Source organism: Micropterus dolomieu, unplaced genomic scaffold (assembly GCF_021292245.1).
Source record: "Micropterus dolomieu isolate WLL.071019.BEF.003 ecotype Adirondacks unplaced genomic scaffold, ASM2129224v1 scaffold_347, whole genome shotgun sequence".
Classification (NCBI taxonomy): Eukaryota; Metazoa; Chordata; class Actinopteri; order Centrarchiformes; family Centrarchidae; genus Micropterus; species Micropterus dolomieu.
The window spans coordinates 15114-33084 of record NW_025744334.1 but is presented as its reverse complement, the minus strand read 5'-3'; the positions used below and the strand labels follow the sequence as shown (position 1 = coordinate 33084).

Genomic DNA, 17971 nt, shown 5'->3' with positions numbered 1-17971 from the left:
CCTTTAGAAGGCACAGCAGAAATTTGACGTCGATCCGACTAAATCCCTAGGAGGAGTTCGTTAAAGTACGAAGTGTGTAAATCATCCAAAAATGGCCATAAAATTCAAAATGGCCGACTTCCTGTTGACTTTAGGCTATGGGTTCTTGAGGCTTTTTTGTGCGTCTTGATACGATACATGTCCCCAGAAAATTTCGTACATGTAGGTTGAACGTGAACGAGGGGCTAATCATTTCCAATTTTCAAGGTGGCGCTAGCGAGTCATTTTGCCACGCCCATGTGCGAAACTTGTAGAATACGAAATTTTTCACCGGTTCTGACATGTTTGCAAATTTTGGTGAGTTTTCGAGTATGTTTAGGCCATGTCATTTGGGCCTACTTTGCAGAAAAAAAAAAAAGAAAAAAAAAAAAATAATAATCCGAGCAGATTCAATAGGGACCTCGCACGGTCGTGCTCGGGCCCTAATAATAATAATAACTAGAACTGCAAGCAGTTGTAAGCAGGGTCCAAGCCCCCAGGTGTGATGTAGTGGTGCGTAGTTATGAGGAAAAATGTCCTTTTGTTCAAAAGCCCATTGAAATGAATGGGATTTTCCCACGGTATGGAGATATAAAATGCATGTAAAATTTTAAAACTACAATAACAGCGCTACAAGCATATTTGGGTCAACTTTGGTGCCTGTAGTGAGGGGACCATGCTGAACAATTTCGGCTCAAGTTTCATGTCAATGTGACTTGTGGTTATGGAGGAACAATGTTTTCGGGTTAAATAGCGCCACCTAGGGGCTAGTTGCACCAAATTTTGCACAGGCCCTCAGATTATCCGTGCCGAGTTAGGTGTCGATCGGACTTGCGGGTTCGGAGGAGTTAATTAAAATAGGTTTTTCAGTTTTCGCGATTTTGTGGAAAATTAATTATAGACGGAAATGGCCGTGGCCTATACCATGAGATACAGCTCGGTACACCGAACGCGTGGATATAAGGTTTTTGAAATGCGCCTTTGTTTGCGGGAGTTCCAAGCCCAAAAGTTTTGACCTTGCTAATAGCGCTCTCTAGAGGTAGAAGTGTGCCAATTTTTGCACCTGAGGTACTCTGGGGGGTGTGAACCTACCTTGTGAGTTTCGCGTCCATAGCAGTTACGTCTAGGCCGCAGTATCAGTTTTATGCACGGAAGAAAATAAATAAATAAAAATCCGAGGACAAACAATAGGGTTCCCAGCTCCGCTGGCCACTCGGGCTTGGACCCCTAATAAACAGTATCTGAGTAGTCCTCTGGTTTATCAGAAGAAAGAAGAGAAGTGACATTTGGACAAACGAACGAGCACACACGTGTTATTTAGCATGAGAGCCGACAGCCTGTGGATCTTTATACTATGAAGCCAGACAGTCAGGACAGATGCAGACAGCTGACGGCAGAAATCACAGACATAATGGGTGTGGACTTTCCCAGATTGAAGGCTTTGATGTGGGACAGAAAGCGGAGCTGAAGTTGTCTGTTTTCTGCTGGACAAGTAATTAAGTTAGTCGGACTTTAGTGATTAAAGCTGAGACGTGGCGTGTTTCTCCTGTCAGTGGTGTAAAATATGTAGATGGATTAATTTCATGTAGCCTTGTTATTCTCCAGCGCTGTGGTTTGGTTTTTCCAGTTACCTTAGCGAGACATTCAGCTGATCAGTAATTGTCAATATAACGGTAAGGTTAGCTTACAGCATGGAAGCATCAGCCAGCTAAACTATTACTGCTCTGGTAGAAAAAACATGTAGTTGGATTGTTTTCATATAGTGACTCTCTCTCTCCAGTGCTCTGTTTTGGCTTTGTGGGTTACCTTTGTGAGATAATCAGCTGATCACTAATTGGCAATAAAACGTAGCTTCCAGCATGAAAGCTCAGATCAGCCAGCTAAACTTTTACTGCCCTGGTAAATTAAATATTTTGTATTGTGATTTGATGTAGTTATTCTACAGCGCTCTGTTATGGCTTTGCAACTTGGACAGAAATTTGCCCTTACTTTCCTGCGAGAAACTGCTGATGAATATTATTGGCAATAAAACGGTAACAGCATGGAAGCTCAGATCAACAGCTAAACTTCCGTTGAATACTGCCCTGGTGGAAAACATGTATTTATTTTACTGGTAATAGTGACACATAACACGAGTGCCTATCAAGTGACCAATAATGAATACTTTCTGAATTTGCATTAAAAATAACATTTTTTTGATATTGCTTCCCACTGTGCACACAAATGTGTAATTTGTACTTTCATATGCTAAATGCCCATTTAAAACTTTGGACCGTTTTACCACAAGCTGAAATTATGGCTGTCAGTACTACTTTGTGTTTCTGTTACATTTTAAAAAATTTAAAAAGATATTTTGGTAAGATTTGCAGATTGCTTATCTAATTAATTAAGCAAAGTGAGAGGAGCCTTGATCCTCACCAGCCAATGCCTTTGTAAACTTCATGTATTATGTGGTTTATAATGGACTGCAGATGGTGCAGAAACAGTGAGGATAACATTGTCCTGGTATCTGTCAGTAGTCATACTTGATGCACTAGAGGTGATTTACTTTGGTGTGTTAGTCCAGATGAGCCAACCCTCCCAAGATGTAACAAAAAGTACAGTACAGTAAAATAATGTATTAAGAATGAGACATCATGTAACATTTCATTTCTTGATGCGGCTGTTGTTTAATGAACAAGTAACAAAAGTATTCACAATAACATATGGTTTTACTGAATAATCAAGTAAATATAATCTTCTATCTATCTTAAAATGTCAATGTAAAGAAACCTGATTTCTTGACTAGCAACTCGCTGCTATCTCACAGAGGACATCTTTTATCCTGTCTCAGGCACAGTAGCTATACAACTCGCTTGGATGGGGGGGGGGGTGAAAAACCTTTGTTCCGCATTGATATTAAATAATTGAGTGAAAGTTTAGTTGCAGCGGTCATAATTAAGCAGCGCCGAATATAGGGGAACCATTTCTCTGTAATGTACGTCAGCATTACCTTATTAATTAACATTTACATAATGGATTTATGAAATCTGTGAATAAATAAACCTGGTCAGTGAAATATGAGAGCGACAACAACAAAAAACAACATTCAAAAACAAATAATTGAGATGAAATGTTTAATTTCTGAACTGAACAGCAACGCTCAATGTACATACTTTACACATACAGTAGGATAGCAGACCTTGCCCTGAGCTTGTATGTCAAGCTTTGTGTGTGTGTGTGTGTGTGTGTGTGTGTGTGTGTGTGTGTGTGTGTGTGTGTGTGAGTCCACATTTCAGTTTATGAATGGTGTTTTGTGTTGTGTGTGTTGCACATTTTGATGCCTTGATGTGTTTTACATTGGACATTCGCTAGATGTCGAATATCCAACACAAAGCAAACTTCAGCGTGGTGCACAGCGCATTTCCCTCACCAAAATATTACTGTGAAGTGTGGAATTTGTGACACAATGAAATGAACGATAGAGCATAATTGTAAATGATGGACATTTTTCTATCGTCAAACGATAGATATCGTATTGCACAGCTCTAGTTCTCTGCATTCTCCCACAGTTGTTGCGTGTTACAGAGAAAAATCACAACCTTAAAGAGGTGGTATTCTGCTTTTTGGCTTTTCCCCTCTCTTTTATTGAGTTATATCCCTTTTTTGTGCATGTAAAAGGTTTGCAAAGTGGAAAAAGCCCAAAATCCAGCCCAAAGGGAGTTCCCATCTCCCACAGAAAACTCTGCTCTGAACTGCTTGAAAACAGCTCGTTTGTAGTCCAGCTGCTTCCCTTTTATCCCTGTGACAACACAAGTTGGACTGATTCTCGTTTTTACTGTAATCTGATTGGCTCAGCGGTGCCGATCAAAGGAGTTTACTTTCCATCTGATTTGTTTGACAAGTGCAGTAGAGATAGAAAATTTGAATTTAGAAGAAAAAATGTTTGCATAAGAAGCATTTGTAACTATTTTAGCCTTCTGACTGACTGTACATGACATGTTGGTAGTAGGAGACAGGTGTCATCCTTAAGTTTCTTGAAGGTCTTCAATAACACAAAAACACTAGTAGTATTTTTAGTAAAAAAAATTGTGGCATTGTTATTGAATATGAACAGTGAAAACAAACGTTATGAATGTATCGGAAATAAATATGTTTAGCTAAATAAGTTAGTTTATTATCGTTAATGCACTCATCTACCAAAATCTGTTTGAATTTGAATATCATCATGGCAAATATCGATATATATGATTCATTTTGATTCATTCAATTAATTCATTACAAAACTACAAACAAGTTACAAAACTTAATTAATTAGATAATTATTTTAATTGCTTGACAGCCCTATTTATTATATGTCTATTATTATTATTATTACATTGTCAAAATTCAATTAAAATCTGACTATCAGTGCATAAATTAAAAATATATAACGTGCATTAACAAACGCTGCTGGCACACTGGATGTCTTCATCTTTGTATATTGACACTCATCACAGAAAAGATTGCCGACCCCTGCTGTACACCAACAGCTGCACCTATAGTCACCAGTCCATCAAGCTCTTGAAGTTTATTTAGTTTAGTGCTTATCCTACTAGTGGCAAAATGAAGCAGTAGGGCTGAAACTGAGGCCAAAACGCAACACAAAATAAATATTACATATTAGACCTATTTTAACTGTGTGTCACGTGACTATTGTGGTCCAGTCACGATTAAGTGATCATGCCTGCAAGTTAAAATACTTTAATTAACCCAAGATGGAATATAATAATGACAATAATAATGCTAATAACAATTATAATAATAATAATGATGATAATGATGTCAAAAAATGAGGTATGAACCTAACTGTGGCTCAAACATCTAGGTCTGAACTGTGAATCGTTTCACCCCTATTAAGCAGTGAAGAGTCAGAAATGCTAATAAAATTAAACACTGCTAATATAGCATCACTTCATCAGGGTGATCGCTTATACTTTAGATGGCGGTACAGAGATAATGTATGGGAACTGACAACAAAAAGACTGAAAAAGGTAACTTTTAAAATGTATTATTGGCTGCACCTAAATTATGTTCTGGGGCTTCTCAATGAAAAAGTTAGGCACAGCAGTGCCACCATTGTCAAAAGTTAGTGTGAAGCCCTGCTTGGTCTCCTGTATCCTTGCACAGGTCTCCTCTGGGAAGCCTCCTCGCTTTGACCAGAAGTAAGGGTATTGAGATGCCCTTCATGATGGCGGACCAGATTGAATTCTGGATCAGGTGCGGAGCAAGGAGACATAAATAAGGCAGATGAGGAGCACCTGTAGTAACGAAAAACTTACTGCAGTTTTTAATTTACAATCTTATTTTCATTGTCTCTGTTGCTGTCTCATCCCCACACAAACTGTAGCGCTTCGTCCAGCACCTGAGGGATCTGGCAGGTCGGATGTCTTCGTCTGGTGGCAAAGGGGCAGGATTAGGACTGAAGCTGCTGCTTGGAGCTGGTGCTTTGGCATATGGCATTAAAGAAGCTACCTACACAGGTAAACACACACTGGAACCAAGCTCTCTGTGACAGATGCAGGCAGGTGTCCTGTCTGCATCTGTCACATGTACCCAGATGGCACTGATACTCCACAAAAACTACCAGGAGATTAGGATGACTAGAAGAATGTTTGAAAGTTTGCACAGCACTGATGAGAAGGTGACTGAGTTGGTGTGGATTTATAAATCTAAATATATGGAAGCGATACTGATGGATGTCGCTTTAAACTTTTTTTTCTAACTTTCTGTGTAGATTGCCTTTTAGAGTGTCTGATGTTCCTGTATCTGTTGTATCTCAGGCATAGACATTTTCATGGCATATTAGTGGTTCTCAGGTTATACATATTAGGTTGTGGAGTTTTATTCTTAAGTCTCTTGGATATGTCATGTTTACATCAGAGTCTTGATTATATTATTCAATTATTTTATTTTATTTTATTTTTATTGCGCCAATTCACAACAGTTATCTCATTGTGCTTTTCATATAGAACAGGTCTAGACGGTACTCTTTGTGATATGTGTGGTATTCTTTATGTGTATGTGTGTGAGAGCAGTGGAGGGCGGTCAAAGAGCCATCATCTTCAACAGAATTGGAGGGATGCAGATGGACACTATTCTGGCTGAGGGGCTGCATTTCAGGTAGGATCAGCACATTTATTAACTGACTATACTAAACCAATGTCGACTGATGTCAAAGAGGAGAGTGTTATTCAACAAAAGTTTTCATTGGTCAGTTAGTTGTAGAAAAATAACTCCCCTGACTGGGAGCTTGGCATACTGCAGAGTGTTGGTGTTTGTCAACACCTCTAGCACAGCAGCCTTGGACCACCAGGAAAGAAGAGGTACTCAGGCCCAGGGGCAGGAATGACCACCAGAACAGGAGCTGGGTGAGCGGGCAGTGAAACAGGGCTCATCAGTCTCTCAGTGATCTTGGCCGGACCGGGACTAAACACAGCCTGTAAACCGACAGGCCAGTTTGACGACAGGGAATACAGTACTGAAGTGATTTACAGCAGCTCCAGGAACGACGAAGACACTGCGGGTTCAGGCTGGGACAGGAAAGGTATCACGCAAAAATATCAGGATCCTCGAATCACGATTCACGATCTTATCACGATTCATTTTCATGTTGGTTTTTAAGACTATTTTGCAAGTTATTGAAAAGTTGAATAATAACCAAACTTTCCCCTGAAAAAAATACAGTCCATCAAGGTAACAAAACCTCAAATAAAAAACAACACACCGTTTAGGCTAAAGCACCTTTTCGAATAGATTTTAATCAAGTGTGCAATTCTGCAAAATATGAACATTGAGCAAGAATTATGACTTGGTTTAGACTTGTATTCAAGTACAATAAGAGACTTTTGCAAAACCAGTCTATTCACTTTCTCTTTTTTGAGGTAGCAGTATTTAACATTCTAATAAATATAAAAAGTAGAATAAAAATAAACAGAACAAGACATCACTGATGAAAAGCCAGTTTCAAACAAAAAGCTTAAAAAAAAATGTAAACTCTTATAATCTAATGCAAAACTGCAAAGTATTATCATTAAACAATAATTTAAACAAGGTCTAGACATTCAGCACAGTCAGAGATTTTAGCATTACTTCCAAAATAAACATTATTATCAAAAGCTAAAACAACACTATAAATAGCTTGCTGAAAAAAGGTTAAATAAAAATGTTAAACTAAGACTTGTAATCTCGTAGTAAATTTCTTGTGCAGTGTGAGTCAAAACAATCAACCAAAGGTGCATTAAAATGTCAGACTCTGGACTATTGAAAACTGCTTTAGAACAAATCTTTTACATCTTCTTACAACTTATATCTCCTTCCAAAAGAAGTATGACAGATCACAGTCACAGATTTTTAGCCAGGAAAACCAGTTTATGACTTTAACTGGCATCAGAGTTGCCCTTTGGCATGTGACAATATTCCCATAAGTGCTGAAGACTCTTTCTGAGGGAGCACTTGTTGCTGGAATGCGCAAATACTTTCTAGCTTGTTGGCTAATCCTTGGAAAGGGTCCCTCATGGACATTCCAGAGGATCCATCTCATTGTCTGCATCTGGTGTGGACAGGTAGGCCTTCCTACCTACCTATTGCCTCTTATAAAGATGGGAAAGCATATGTGGTCGTTGCAACTGCAGTTACAGTACCTGAGGTTTTCAAAAAGCTGGCCAGTGTTTTCTTCACTTTCTTTGTAGATGTTTGTTCTACCTCGGGGCTCTGTGATGTGGTGGCAGATGTGGGCTGAGCCGATGGTGCTGGATGCTGTGCTTGTACAGTCAGCAGCTCCAACTCAGACACAGCTCATATTCCCCCTGTCTTGTTGCTGGTTTTGAACCAGCTCTCATTAAGACAGTGTAACTGTGACGGCGGCTGTTGGTGGGGTCGGTAGCGGTGTATATCGTATTGTATCGACAGTTCCACCTTATTTTAGTGTTTATTTACTACTTGAATCTGCTCCTCTTCTCTTCGTGGGTGAGGAGGCGGGCAGCAGAGTTTTGGATGTCTTGAAGTATATTTAGGGCTTTGGCAGAAGATTGTTGATGGAGAGGCTGAAGTTGTTGGTGTTTTTTGAGTGATTTGTGGCCGATGATGATCATGTCAGATTTATTGTGATTGAGTTGAGGAAGTTGGTTTGCATTCAGGTTTGTATATCAGTGAGGCAGTTGGTCAGGGTTGCTGAGGTAACTGTGGTGATGGATGTGGTGGAAATGTAGATCTGGACGTTGTCGGCGTAGCAGTAAAGTGGAGACCGTATCTACGTATGATATTTCCGAATGGCAGGATGTAGATGATGTTCAGGAGAGGACCAAGAACTGAACCTTGGGGGACGCCTTGTGACAAATGAGCAGTGGAGGGAGTGCAGTTATTGATGATGAACTGTTGTCTGATGGTGAGATAAGATCGGAGCCAGGACATGATGTTGGGGTTGAGAACAGGTTTCTTGAGGATGACCACACCACACAGTCATCTGACTGATGCCACTGCGGACAGTGGGTAGAGCTCACCGGGGTTCAGGTAAGGCCTACCTTTTCATTCTGTCGATGTTGTGACCTGTTAGTAGTTAGGTTAGCCATAAGGCTCAGTGGTAAACCTAAAGTAGATAATTTTACCAGTTACCTCCTGTGCCGTGACGTCTGTGTTGTAGGATCCCATGGTTCCAGTACCCTATCATCTATGATATCAGAGCCAAACCCAGGAAGATCTCCTCTTTGACAGGCAGCAAAGGTAACTCCACACACACACACACACACACACACACACACACACACACACACACACACACACACACACACACACAAACTTGGCGGGTTGCTTTTACTTTTTATAATTGGCTAAATGTAATTGTTTGAAATAGTAATGTGCTGCTGATATGTGGGTGGAGTCATCTGAATGTGTCATGGTGAAAACGTACTGAACTTGTAGCCCCCATGAATTGAAAATATCCATATTAACCTAGTAACTACACTAAGGTGGGGATGAAAACCTCAGTTTACCTCTTTAGCAATGGAGGGGGCGAGTGCAAAGGTAATCCCAGAGAAGGGGAGCAGAGGCCACTGACAGTTAAGGTTGTTTACAATTATGTATATTTTTGACTTATGAAATGTGCTGTACAGTTTACCCTTTAAGATGTTGTGCTAGACAGAAAAGTCTGTACTTAATGTGAATGAAAGAAAGGTGTGAGAGCACACACCTACTGTGTCTGTCCCCTCACTCAGAGACACCTTTGCTCGGTTTGGGACTGTCTCTGTCTCCAGGAAGCTTCCCTCTGAAGCTGCTGTGAGCTGCTCTTGATCAGAGGTGCTAAAGTAAAGTTTGTGGTGAGATTTCTGCCTGATCAGAAGTATTTTCAGTTTTGGTTTTCCACCTCCGATGAAGAGCAGCACACTTGTCTCATCTGGTCCCAAACGGTTCTGTGTCTCTCAGACAGTCTGAAGGGGAATAATACAGGCTAATGCCACTTTCATATTCAACATGTTTATCACGAATGTGACGGTGTGTACCCATTCAATGCAACCTGCCATTACTACAGCTGTATGAACCCAAAATAAACATTTTGCTGAAATTTTGTTGCCAATTTGTTAAACATATTTAGTCGTGCTTTGTCAGGTCTGTCAGCAAAACAACAAGCAAACAAACATAACTTCAGTGTACATGCTCAGATCTGCACCAAACTTTACATGTAGGATGAGAGTCCCACCCTGAACACATCCATATGCCAACAAACACTCACTGCCATAGTGAGTTCTGCTGCTGGCAACAAAGTGTCAAGTTTCACGCTGTTATGTACTACTCTCAACATATTTGCCTCACCGGCTTCAAAACAGTCTCAGAAGGGCCTTAAAGACATTGATGATGCTATGTTGTGAAGCTTGTGAGATTTGAGATAACGGCGTGTCCTTGGCGTGGCATGAAAGTTCGATGCTTCGCCATGAAACAGGAAGTTGTTGTAACTTCGCTGTACATTCTCATATCTGTACCAAATTTCACACATTTGATAAGGGTCACACCCTGAACACATCTACAGGTCAAAATTCACTCAACCTCATAGAGCCACCTGCTGGAATCAGGAAGTGTCCTTTCAACAATGCACCCACCGCGCACTGAATCTCCAAGATGCATAAAGCTTTTGTGGTATATGTATCATCCCAACACACAAAAAAGCCTCTTGGCTTTATTGAAACTGAAGGGCTTATTAGGGCACCAAGCATGAACCGTGCAAGGTCCCTATTGAAACTGAAGGGATTATTATTTTTAGGGCCAGAGCACGAACCGTGCGAGGTCCCTATTGAAACTGAAGGGATTTTTATTTTTTATTTTTTTTCTGCAAAGTAACCTCAATTTTGGGGGCCTAAACATACTCATACTGGCAAAATGGCTCATTTTTGGATGATTTACACACTCCTCCTAGGGCAGTGGTTCCCAACCTGGGGTCTGTGCCCCCCTTATGGGGGCACCAGAGATCACAGAGGGTGCCCAAAGCTTTATCTGTTTTGAGGTTGTCAGAAAAACTTTGGTTTGCACATTTAAAAAAAAATTATGATAACACACTAGATAATTTATTCAAAAGTCTGTATACATTTTTTCCTCACTGAAAATAGTAGGCAGACTACTTAGTAGTAGGGCTGTAATGGTTTTGAAACAGAGACACAAAAGTCCACGATCTGGTGTCGCGGATCCAAGAGACAGAACCGTGACACACCCGCTCATTGGACTGTTGACCTCTCATGAAGACAGTGCAACTGTGCCGCTGGTGCCAGCAGCCGGTGGAGGGTGGGCTCGGTAGCGGTGTATAGCCTGTTGTAGGCTATTTGTGTAGGTAAATGCTGACAATTTACATGTTCAAAAATGTTTTCTCCTCATTCAGGTAGAATAAAGTGGTGCTGAACAGTCCTCATTTCTTGAACCAGTAAGTGCTACTGGAACCGATTAATATAAGTTTAAACACACTAAAAGTAATACATTTTTCGTTTCCCCTTGAAAAAGTTTAACAAATGCTTCTTTATACCAATACCATGAAAAATAAATATTTTACACAGGTTTTTCTAAGGGTACATTTTATCGTAATATTTTCAAAAACACCACTGCCCCTTGGTCATTTTTACATGTCACATTATTTATTCTGACCACACAACCCTAGACTCCCAAACTCAACTTGCGTCACCATAGGGAGTAGGAGAGATTTAACAGTAGGCCTACAGTCCTGACTGTCTATTGGCCTATCAAAGTTACAGTTGGAAGTCGTTGGTCTCTCCTTTACGTGAGGCTCAAGAAATGATATAACTGCCATAAATCTCTTCTTACTGCCTCCTTCTCAACCACTTCTTTTTTCTTTCTCTGCCCTCCTTTTTTTTTAATATTTGTCACAAAAATATTTCCATTTTCGACATGTACCCAGACGTGTTAATTTTTATTTCGGGAGATTTCAATCCTGTTAGTCTCTCCAAGACTTTGCCCACTTTCAAACAGTTTGTTGAGTGCACAACCAGGGGTGATAAAACGCTGGATCTCTTGTATGCCAGTGTGAAAAATGCATACAAATGTACTGCACTGCCCCCTCTTGGGCACTCAGATCATGACATGCTACACCTCTCTCCCTCCTGGGATGCGGAAGATCAAAGGCATAAAGCAGAAGGGCGATATGCTGCCTGATGGCGAACAGGGTCTGGCTGATGATATGAACAGATTCTTCAACAGATTTGACGGCCCTACATCACTCTAGCCTCCTCCACCTGGTCTGCTGACTACCACTGTTTCCGCTCCATCTCCTACCCTTCTCTTAAACACACCTATGAACCCACCCGCTTGTAGTTCCTTTTCTGCTCTGCAGAGCTATGTGGTATTTTAACACACTTGTTGAACCTGAGTCTGCGTTTACAGAAGGTCCCAAGGCTGTGGAAAACATCTTGCCTGGTCCCTGTTCCAAAGAAAAATCACCCAATCCACCATGATGATTACATCATGCAGCTCCATCACTGGTCCTGTGGTGTTTGGACTATCCCTCAGACCACAGTATGTACGTCTGCAGAACAGTGTCTCAAGCACTGTTCTTAGCAGCACAGGCATGCCACAAGGAACTGTGCTGGCTCCGTTCCTGTTTACCATCTACACAGCGGATTTTCAATACAACACCAACAGATGCTTCTTGCAGAAATTCTCAGATGACACCACAGTTGTCGGCCTTATAAGAGGAGGTGATGAGGAGGAGTACAGAGGAACACTCAACAAATTTGTGCAATGGAGTGTGAACAATCATCTCTATTTGAATACCACCAAAACGATGGTTGTGGTTTTCAGGAGGGGGGCGGATCCAACCAAACACCTATTACCATCGAGGGCACTGAGGTGGAGCTGGTGACTAAGTAACTTGGTGTGCAGCTTGACAGTAAGCTGGACTGGAAGAGCCGTATGGAGGCGGTGTACCGCGAGGGGCAAAGCCAGCTTTATGTTTTTAAGGAGGCTAAGGTCGTTCGATATCTGTCAACCCTTGCTCTGCAGTGTCTATCAAACAGTGGTGGCCAGTGCTCTGTTTTTTGCTGTGGCTTGTTGGGGAGACGGCGTCCGCACAGCAGACGGAAGCAGAGTGGACAAGCTCATCAAGAAGGCCGGCTCGGTGGTTGGGGCTGAACTAGAGACGGTTCAGCAAGTGGCACAGGCCAGAACATTGAATAAACTAAGATCAATATTGATCAACCCTGCATACCCAATCCACCACCAGAAGGTGATAAACAGTAGCATCTTCAGTCAAAGACTGATGAAACCAATGTGCAAGACGGAGCGGTATAGGAATTCATTCATACCAGCTGCTATACGACTCTATAATGCACAAAAATAACTCCTTTTTTTAGATTGTGGTATTTTAAATGAACTTGTGGATATGTTCTGAGTGAATGTTTGGTATTATGTCTGTCTTGAAGCTGCCGTGACACTGTAATTTCCTGCAAAGGATTAATAAAGGATCTACCTACATACCTACATACATACATACATACATACATACATACACAGGGTAAAAATAATGTTAGCTAATAAATGAATAGCCAACAGCAACCGTTAATCTGCACAAAAGCAGAACTGACACCACAAACTGTTTGCTACTGCTGTTAACGTTAGTACAGTTTAAATTAATGAAAGCAACTTCTCTACTACCTCAATAACTTTCCTCCAGACCCGCTGTTTCTTGTTGATATTATGGTAGTTACGGTTTGTAAAGTCATACAACTCTGGTTAACCCGCGACAGCCACCACAAGTTTTGTACAAGTTGAAAAAAAATTCAACTCTGTGCACTCAGAGTGCTCCATTGAAAACACAAGTCGTAGGAGGCGTCCAAAACGCGAGGCGCCCAGGGTGCATAAATGGCACACAGAACTCTCACTGCCAATACAATTTTAAAAAGGCGCCTCTCACTGCAAAAAATGCTTTCTGTCTGATCAGGGCCTAACTCTTCTTGCCCTTAACTGCTTGAACTCCATTGCATTAACCAACATTGGAAACTTTTTCAGTCTTCTTTTTGCTGTATTTCTACTCCTTACAGCTTTCTCACATTCCTTATTCCACCAAGGAACCAGCATACAAGACCTAGGTTCCTGCTTCACGGAAATGGTACAGCAAGCAGCCTCATGTATCCTAATGGAACTAATTTACAGAACCCTCACTATTAATCTCTCCTACTAAGCTTTGAGCCCTCTCCTGGAATTTATCCCATTCGGCCTGAGAAAAGCTATATCTAGGGGCTTTCTTTTCCACTTCTCTCTTCAAATCCCTACCAAACCTGCATAAAATAGGATAGGCCTGGACATAACAATTATTTTTCATGTCAGTTAATCTAACGACTAATTTTGTGTATTCTAAAGGGAAAAAGAAGTTGCCTATTACTCGATTAACATACCAATTTATCCAAAATAAATATAAAAAATATGTCTAGAAACTAATATAATTAGAATAATGACAATATTAGCATATCTTAAAATGAATCCAATTTCCACATCACTGATGTGTTGTGATAATAGCAATAACAGACAGTAATTAGGCTACTTTACTTTACTCACACAGATTGTCTGTAATGTTAGTTTCAGCTGTTTTCTCGCTCATACGAGCTCATTACTTTTAACATGAAGGCAATGAAGAAACTACATGTCCTCGTGCTGATAATGTGCCGTGCTTGTGTGGAGACAGAAAGTAAACACGATTTGCGGTGCTGCCGTCAGTGCTCCAGGATACTTTCGCTACACGTGTTTGTGCTGCTTCACTTTTTCGTGGACAGCAGTTGTGCTGCAGTGAAGCTATTTCCAGTGCACAGAGCTCACGGAGCAGCACGTTGTTGAGTGTCTGTCTAAAATACTCCCAAACTTTATCCGATCAAAGGCACGGTTTGTAGCTGGAGCTTCGACGCACGTAATGCAAGTCGACGTATTTATGTAATCGATTACACCAACGAATCGCCCCAGCCCTTAAATAGAATAATGATCACTACACAATGGATATATTTATAACATCCCATTCACCAACTCTAGCTAAATTTGACGAAGCAATTGATAAATCTATATGACTGCAGGTATTTATGACAATATGATACCTAGTTGGCCTTCCATCATTTAACACTACCAACTCATACTTATCTAGAAATTTTTCTACTATAACACCATTTTTATCCTTAAGATCAATACCCCATAAAGAATTATGTGTATTAAAATCTCCAATCCATATAACAGGACAATTTACCGTCTCTATTATCTCATCAAAATCTGACAATACCAAAGGTTTACAAGGGTTATAATAATTTAGCACAGTTATAGAATTTTGACTGATCCAAACACTCAAGATTAGAAATAATATCAACTCTCCTACATGGAAGCATATAGTGGACTAATTTCAAAATATCATGCAAACTTGAAAATGAAAATGTAATCCCACACAGTCCCATAACAATAACATTATTTTCCACATATGTATGTGTTATTTAGGTGACAATGAAAATGCAATCATCCAATTTTCATGGAAATTCAAATCACAGTCAGTGCTCATTACAAAACCCACAGTTCAACCACCAATAATTAAGTAATTATCTCAAATCTCCAGAGTCCATTTCTTAACTAAAACATCTTCTGAATTCCAGCAAGCAAACAAGAAATACCAAGTTTGAGTTTAAATACAAACGCTGGCACTCCGGTTGGTGCTGCTGTCTGTAAACAAGACAAGAAATTTTCTTATATCACAAACTTTATTATAGTGTTGACAGATCACAATATAAATTATATGAAATGATCTCAAACTGAATCTGCACCTGAAAAATGTTTAATTATCTGATAAATTATATCCATATTTATCTGAAACATGGATACAGAACAGTCCGCAAAGTAGCTACAGATACTTTGGTTAGTGAGTACATAGAAAGGGAAGGGAGGAGGAAGTACAAAAGACTTTGTAAAATCAGTAACCTTCAGTTCTGCTGACATGGTAACTTACAGCATGTCTGTTGCACTCATTTCTGCCTCATGGTAAGCAGGCTTGGGAGGGTGATTTTATAAATGTAATCTGGTACAATTACTAATTGTTAAAAAATGTAATCAGTAACATAATCCAAGTACCTGAAAATAAAAGTAATGTAACCTGATTACTTTTAGTTACTTTTGGATTACTTCAATACCAAATACGCAAATAAAGACAAGAGAGCATCAAAGATGCGTTGTCTGCTCAGTGTACTTTTAGAGAAACATAATTATAAAATATCCCATTCCAATGAAATGAAAATCGATATTTAAATGTTTTTATATGATATGCCTTGCACTGGGCCTATACGTCATATGGCAGGATCTGGCCCATCAATGACTTAAAATGTTGTTTTGTAGGTATTCTTAATGACAATTTAGTGACCTGGAAAATGATTTTAAAATGTTGATGAATCATCCTGCACTGGGGGGCCTGGATTAATTTAGTGTCCAATAAAAAACTTTCTTAATTTTTATGACACTGCTGAAAAATAGTGATGAGCACCACTGTACAAAAGCACAACTTTATTCACTGATTTTACTGAAACTGGATCATATTTGATGGAAAATATATTTGTTTTTTTCTCCGACGTTCCCCGGCTGCTCTGCCTCATCTTTTCCTGATGGACACACAGCTTTGCTTGTTGCTGTAGCAAGTCAGCTAACTGCTGCTAAATAGCTGCCATTATCTAATTAGCTCAGTTAGCCTGCAACTACTTGTCAAATTAGCTTACTGTGCCCGTACTGGGAGCTCAGAACACCAGAGTGTGTGTTTAGGTTTAGACCTTTACTCAAGCACTGGAGTGAATGCGGGGAGCAGCACCGGGCAAGCAAGCAACGAAACAGCGATCAGCAGCCTCCAAGTGAACACGGCATAAACAGGACCCGAACACAGCCTCATTAGTTGACTCAGCCCCCGGGACAAACTGGCAAGAAAACCACCTTCGTACTGCATTCCCAGTGGTCAGGCTGGCCTCTGTCCGTCTCGGAGGCCGTGTGCGGTCCTGGGTTTGGCTGCCGTTTTCACTCACTGGGAGCTGGAATCAGTCCGCACAGTCTGCATGACTGGGTGGGGCTGTAACCACATTCAACTACTGGCTACACGCCAGTCAGTATCTGCAACAAATCCCTCCCTAGCTTTGTGTTTTTACAGGAAACAAACATGTAAATGGCAAATAGCACTCCGTTTTCTGTTTCATGGAAACTTTATGTTTAAAGGAATCCCTGTGAGTAATCCCCATTTTTACAAAATGTACCTGTAATCTGATTATGTCTTTATTTGCTGTACTGTAACAGAATACAATTACTTTATTTTTGTATCCTGATTACGTAACGCTGTTACATGTAATCCGTTACTCCCCAACCCTGATGGTAAGTGTAGTGTATACAGTCCATGTGTATTTCTTTGTGTAGTAGTATTTCCACTTTCTACCTTATACTTAAAGACAAAATAAGGACCCTTATACCCAGTACCAGAGCCTGAAGTTCAAGGAGTGCCTTGTCTGCTACTCTGTCTAGTTTAAACATAAAAGAACGAGCACACATCCAAACCAACCTATGTGTAAGTGCTGAAACGAAGAATGACCTGCATACCGAGTAATTATGAATCCAACTAGATCATAATTTGAGACTTTGCAATTCTGAGGTCTCAGAGCTGATCGAATGCCCCTGTGGTAAATAGGTTCATCAACACCGTGTAAGCCACACAAGACCTCCCCAGAGGTCGCAATAAATTAGGGCTGCAGCTAACGATGATTTCAGTACTCGAAGCTTCTATAGATTCATCGATATGTCGTTTAAGAAGTACTTTTGCGTGGCGGCGGCAAACGCACGTGTGTACATTTTCAGCTGAGGATTGTGGCTTACTTTGGCTAGCCTTCAACTCAACAATCAATCATTATTTCAGTAAAATGCTAAATTTGCGACATTACAGAGTTGTTGTTTTCTTTTAGCTTGAAATAATCCCATACTTTGGATGTACAGTTTTTTTTACCCATACAGTTTTTTCTACTCCTACTCCTACTCCTGTGACCGCTGTCCTCTTCCTCTTAAAATACTGTAGGATGCTCATCTCTGTGTGAACATTTTGACTACATTCAAATTGTTCATGGACATGTAGCAGAGACACATACACACCTCAGGACGCAGGTTTTTAAGGTCAAAGATGGTCACGGACAGAGGCAAAAAAATGGCCTACGAGTTAATCCCTGGTCAGCCCACTTTCCAGACAAAGCATTTGTCAGGTGCTCTGGATCTTTAGAGACCTTTTATTCCTGCATTCTTGAGAATTTTATACGAGTACATCACTAAATGAACCTTTAAAATACATTTTCAAAACTAGAAACACCTCTTTAACTCTCCTAAAGTACAGAAATCAACTCAGCTGAGCCCTTGAATACAATAAATAAATAAGCCATATCATCATCAAACTTAAAATTAACTGATGATTTGG

At 40.3% G+C, this 17971-nt stretch overlaps 1 protein-coding gene across 3 annotated transcripts in view; it reads left to right on the top strand.

Annotated features, from left to right (window-relative positions):
* LOC123967401 (prohibitin-2-like) overlaps positions 1 to 17971 on the top strand; it is a 31143-nt gene that overhangs the window by 3147 nt on the left and 10025 nt on the right. For 2 of the 3 annotated variants that reach the window (XM_046043496.1, XM_046043495.1), the window contains exons 2-4: positions 5387 to 5519; positions 6075 to 6159; positions 8678 to 8757. In XM_046043496.1, coding sequence (XP_045899452.1) covers positions 5387 to 5519; positions 6075 to 6159; positions 8678 to 8757 — 298 coding nt within the window. Of the gene's footprint in view, positions 1 to 5124; positions 5257 to 5386; positions 5520 to 6074; positions 6160 to 8677; positions 8758 to 17971 lie in introns of those variants that run through there. The other variant, XM_046043497.1, reaches the window with a different exon arrangement.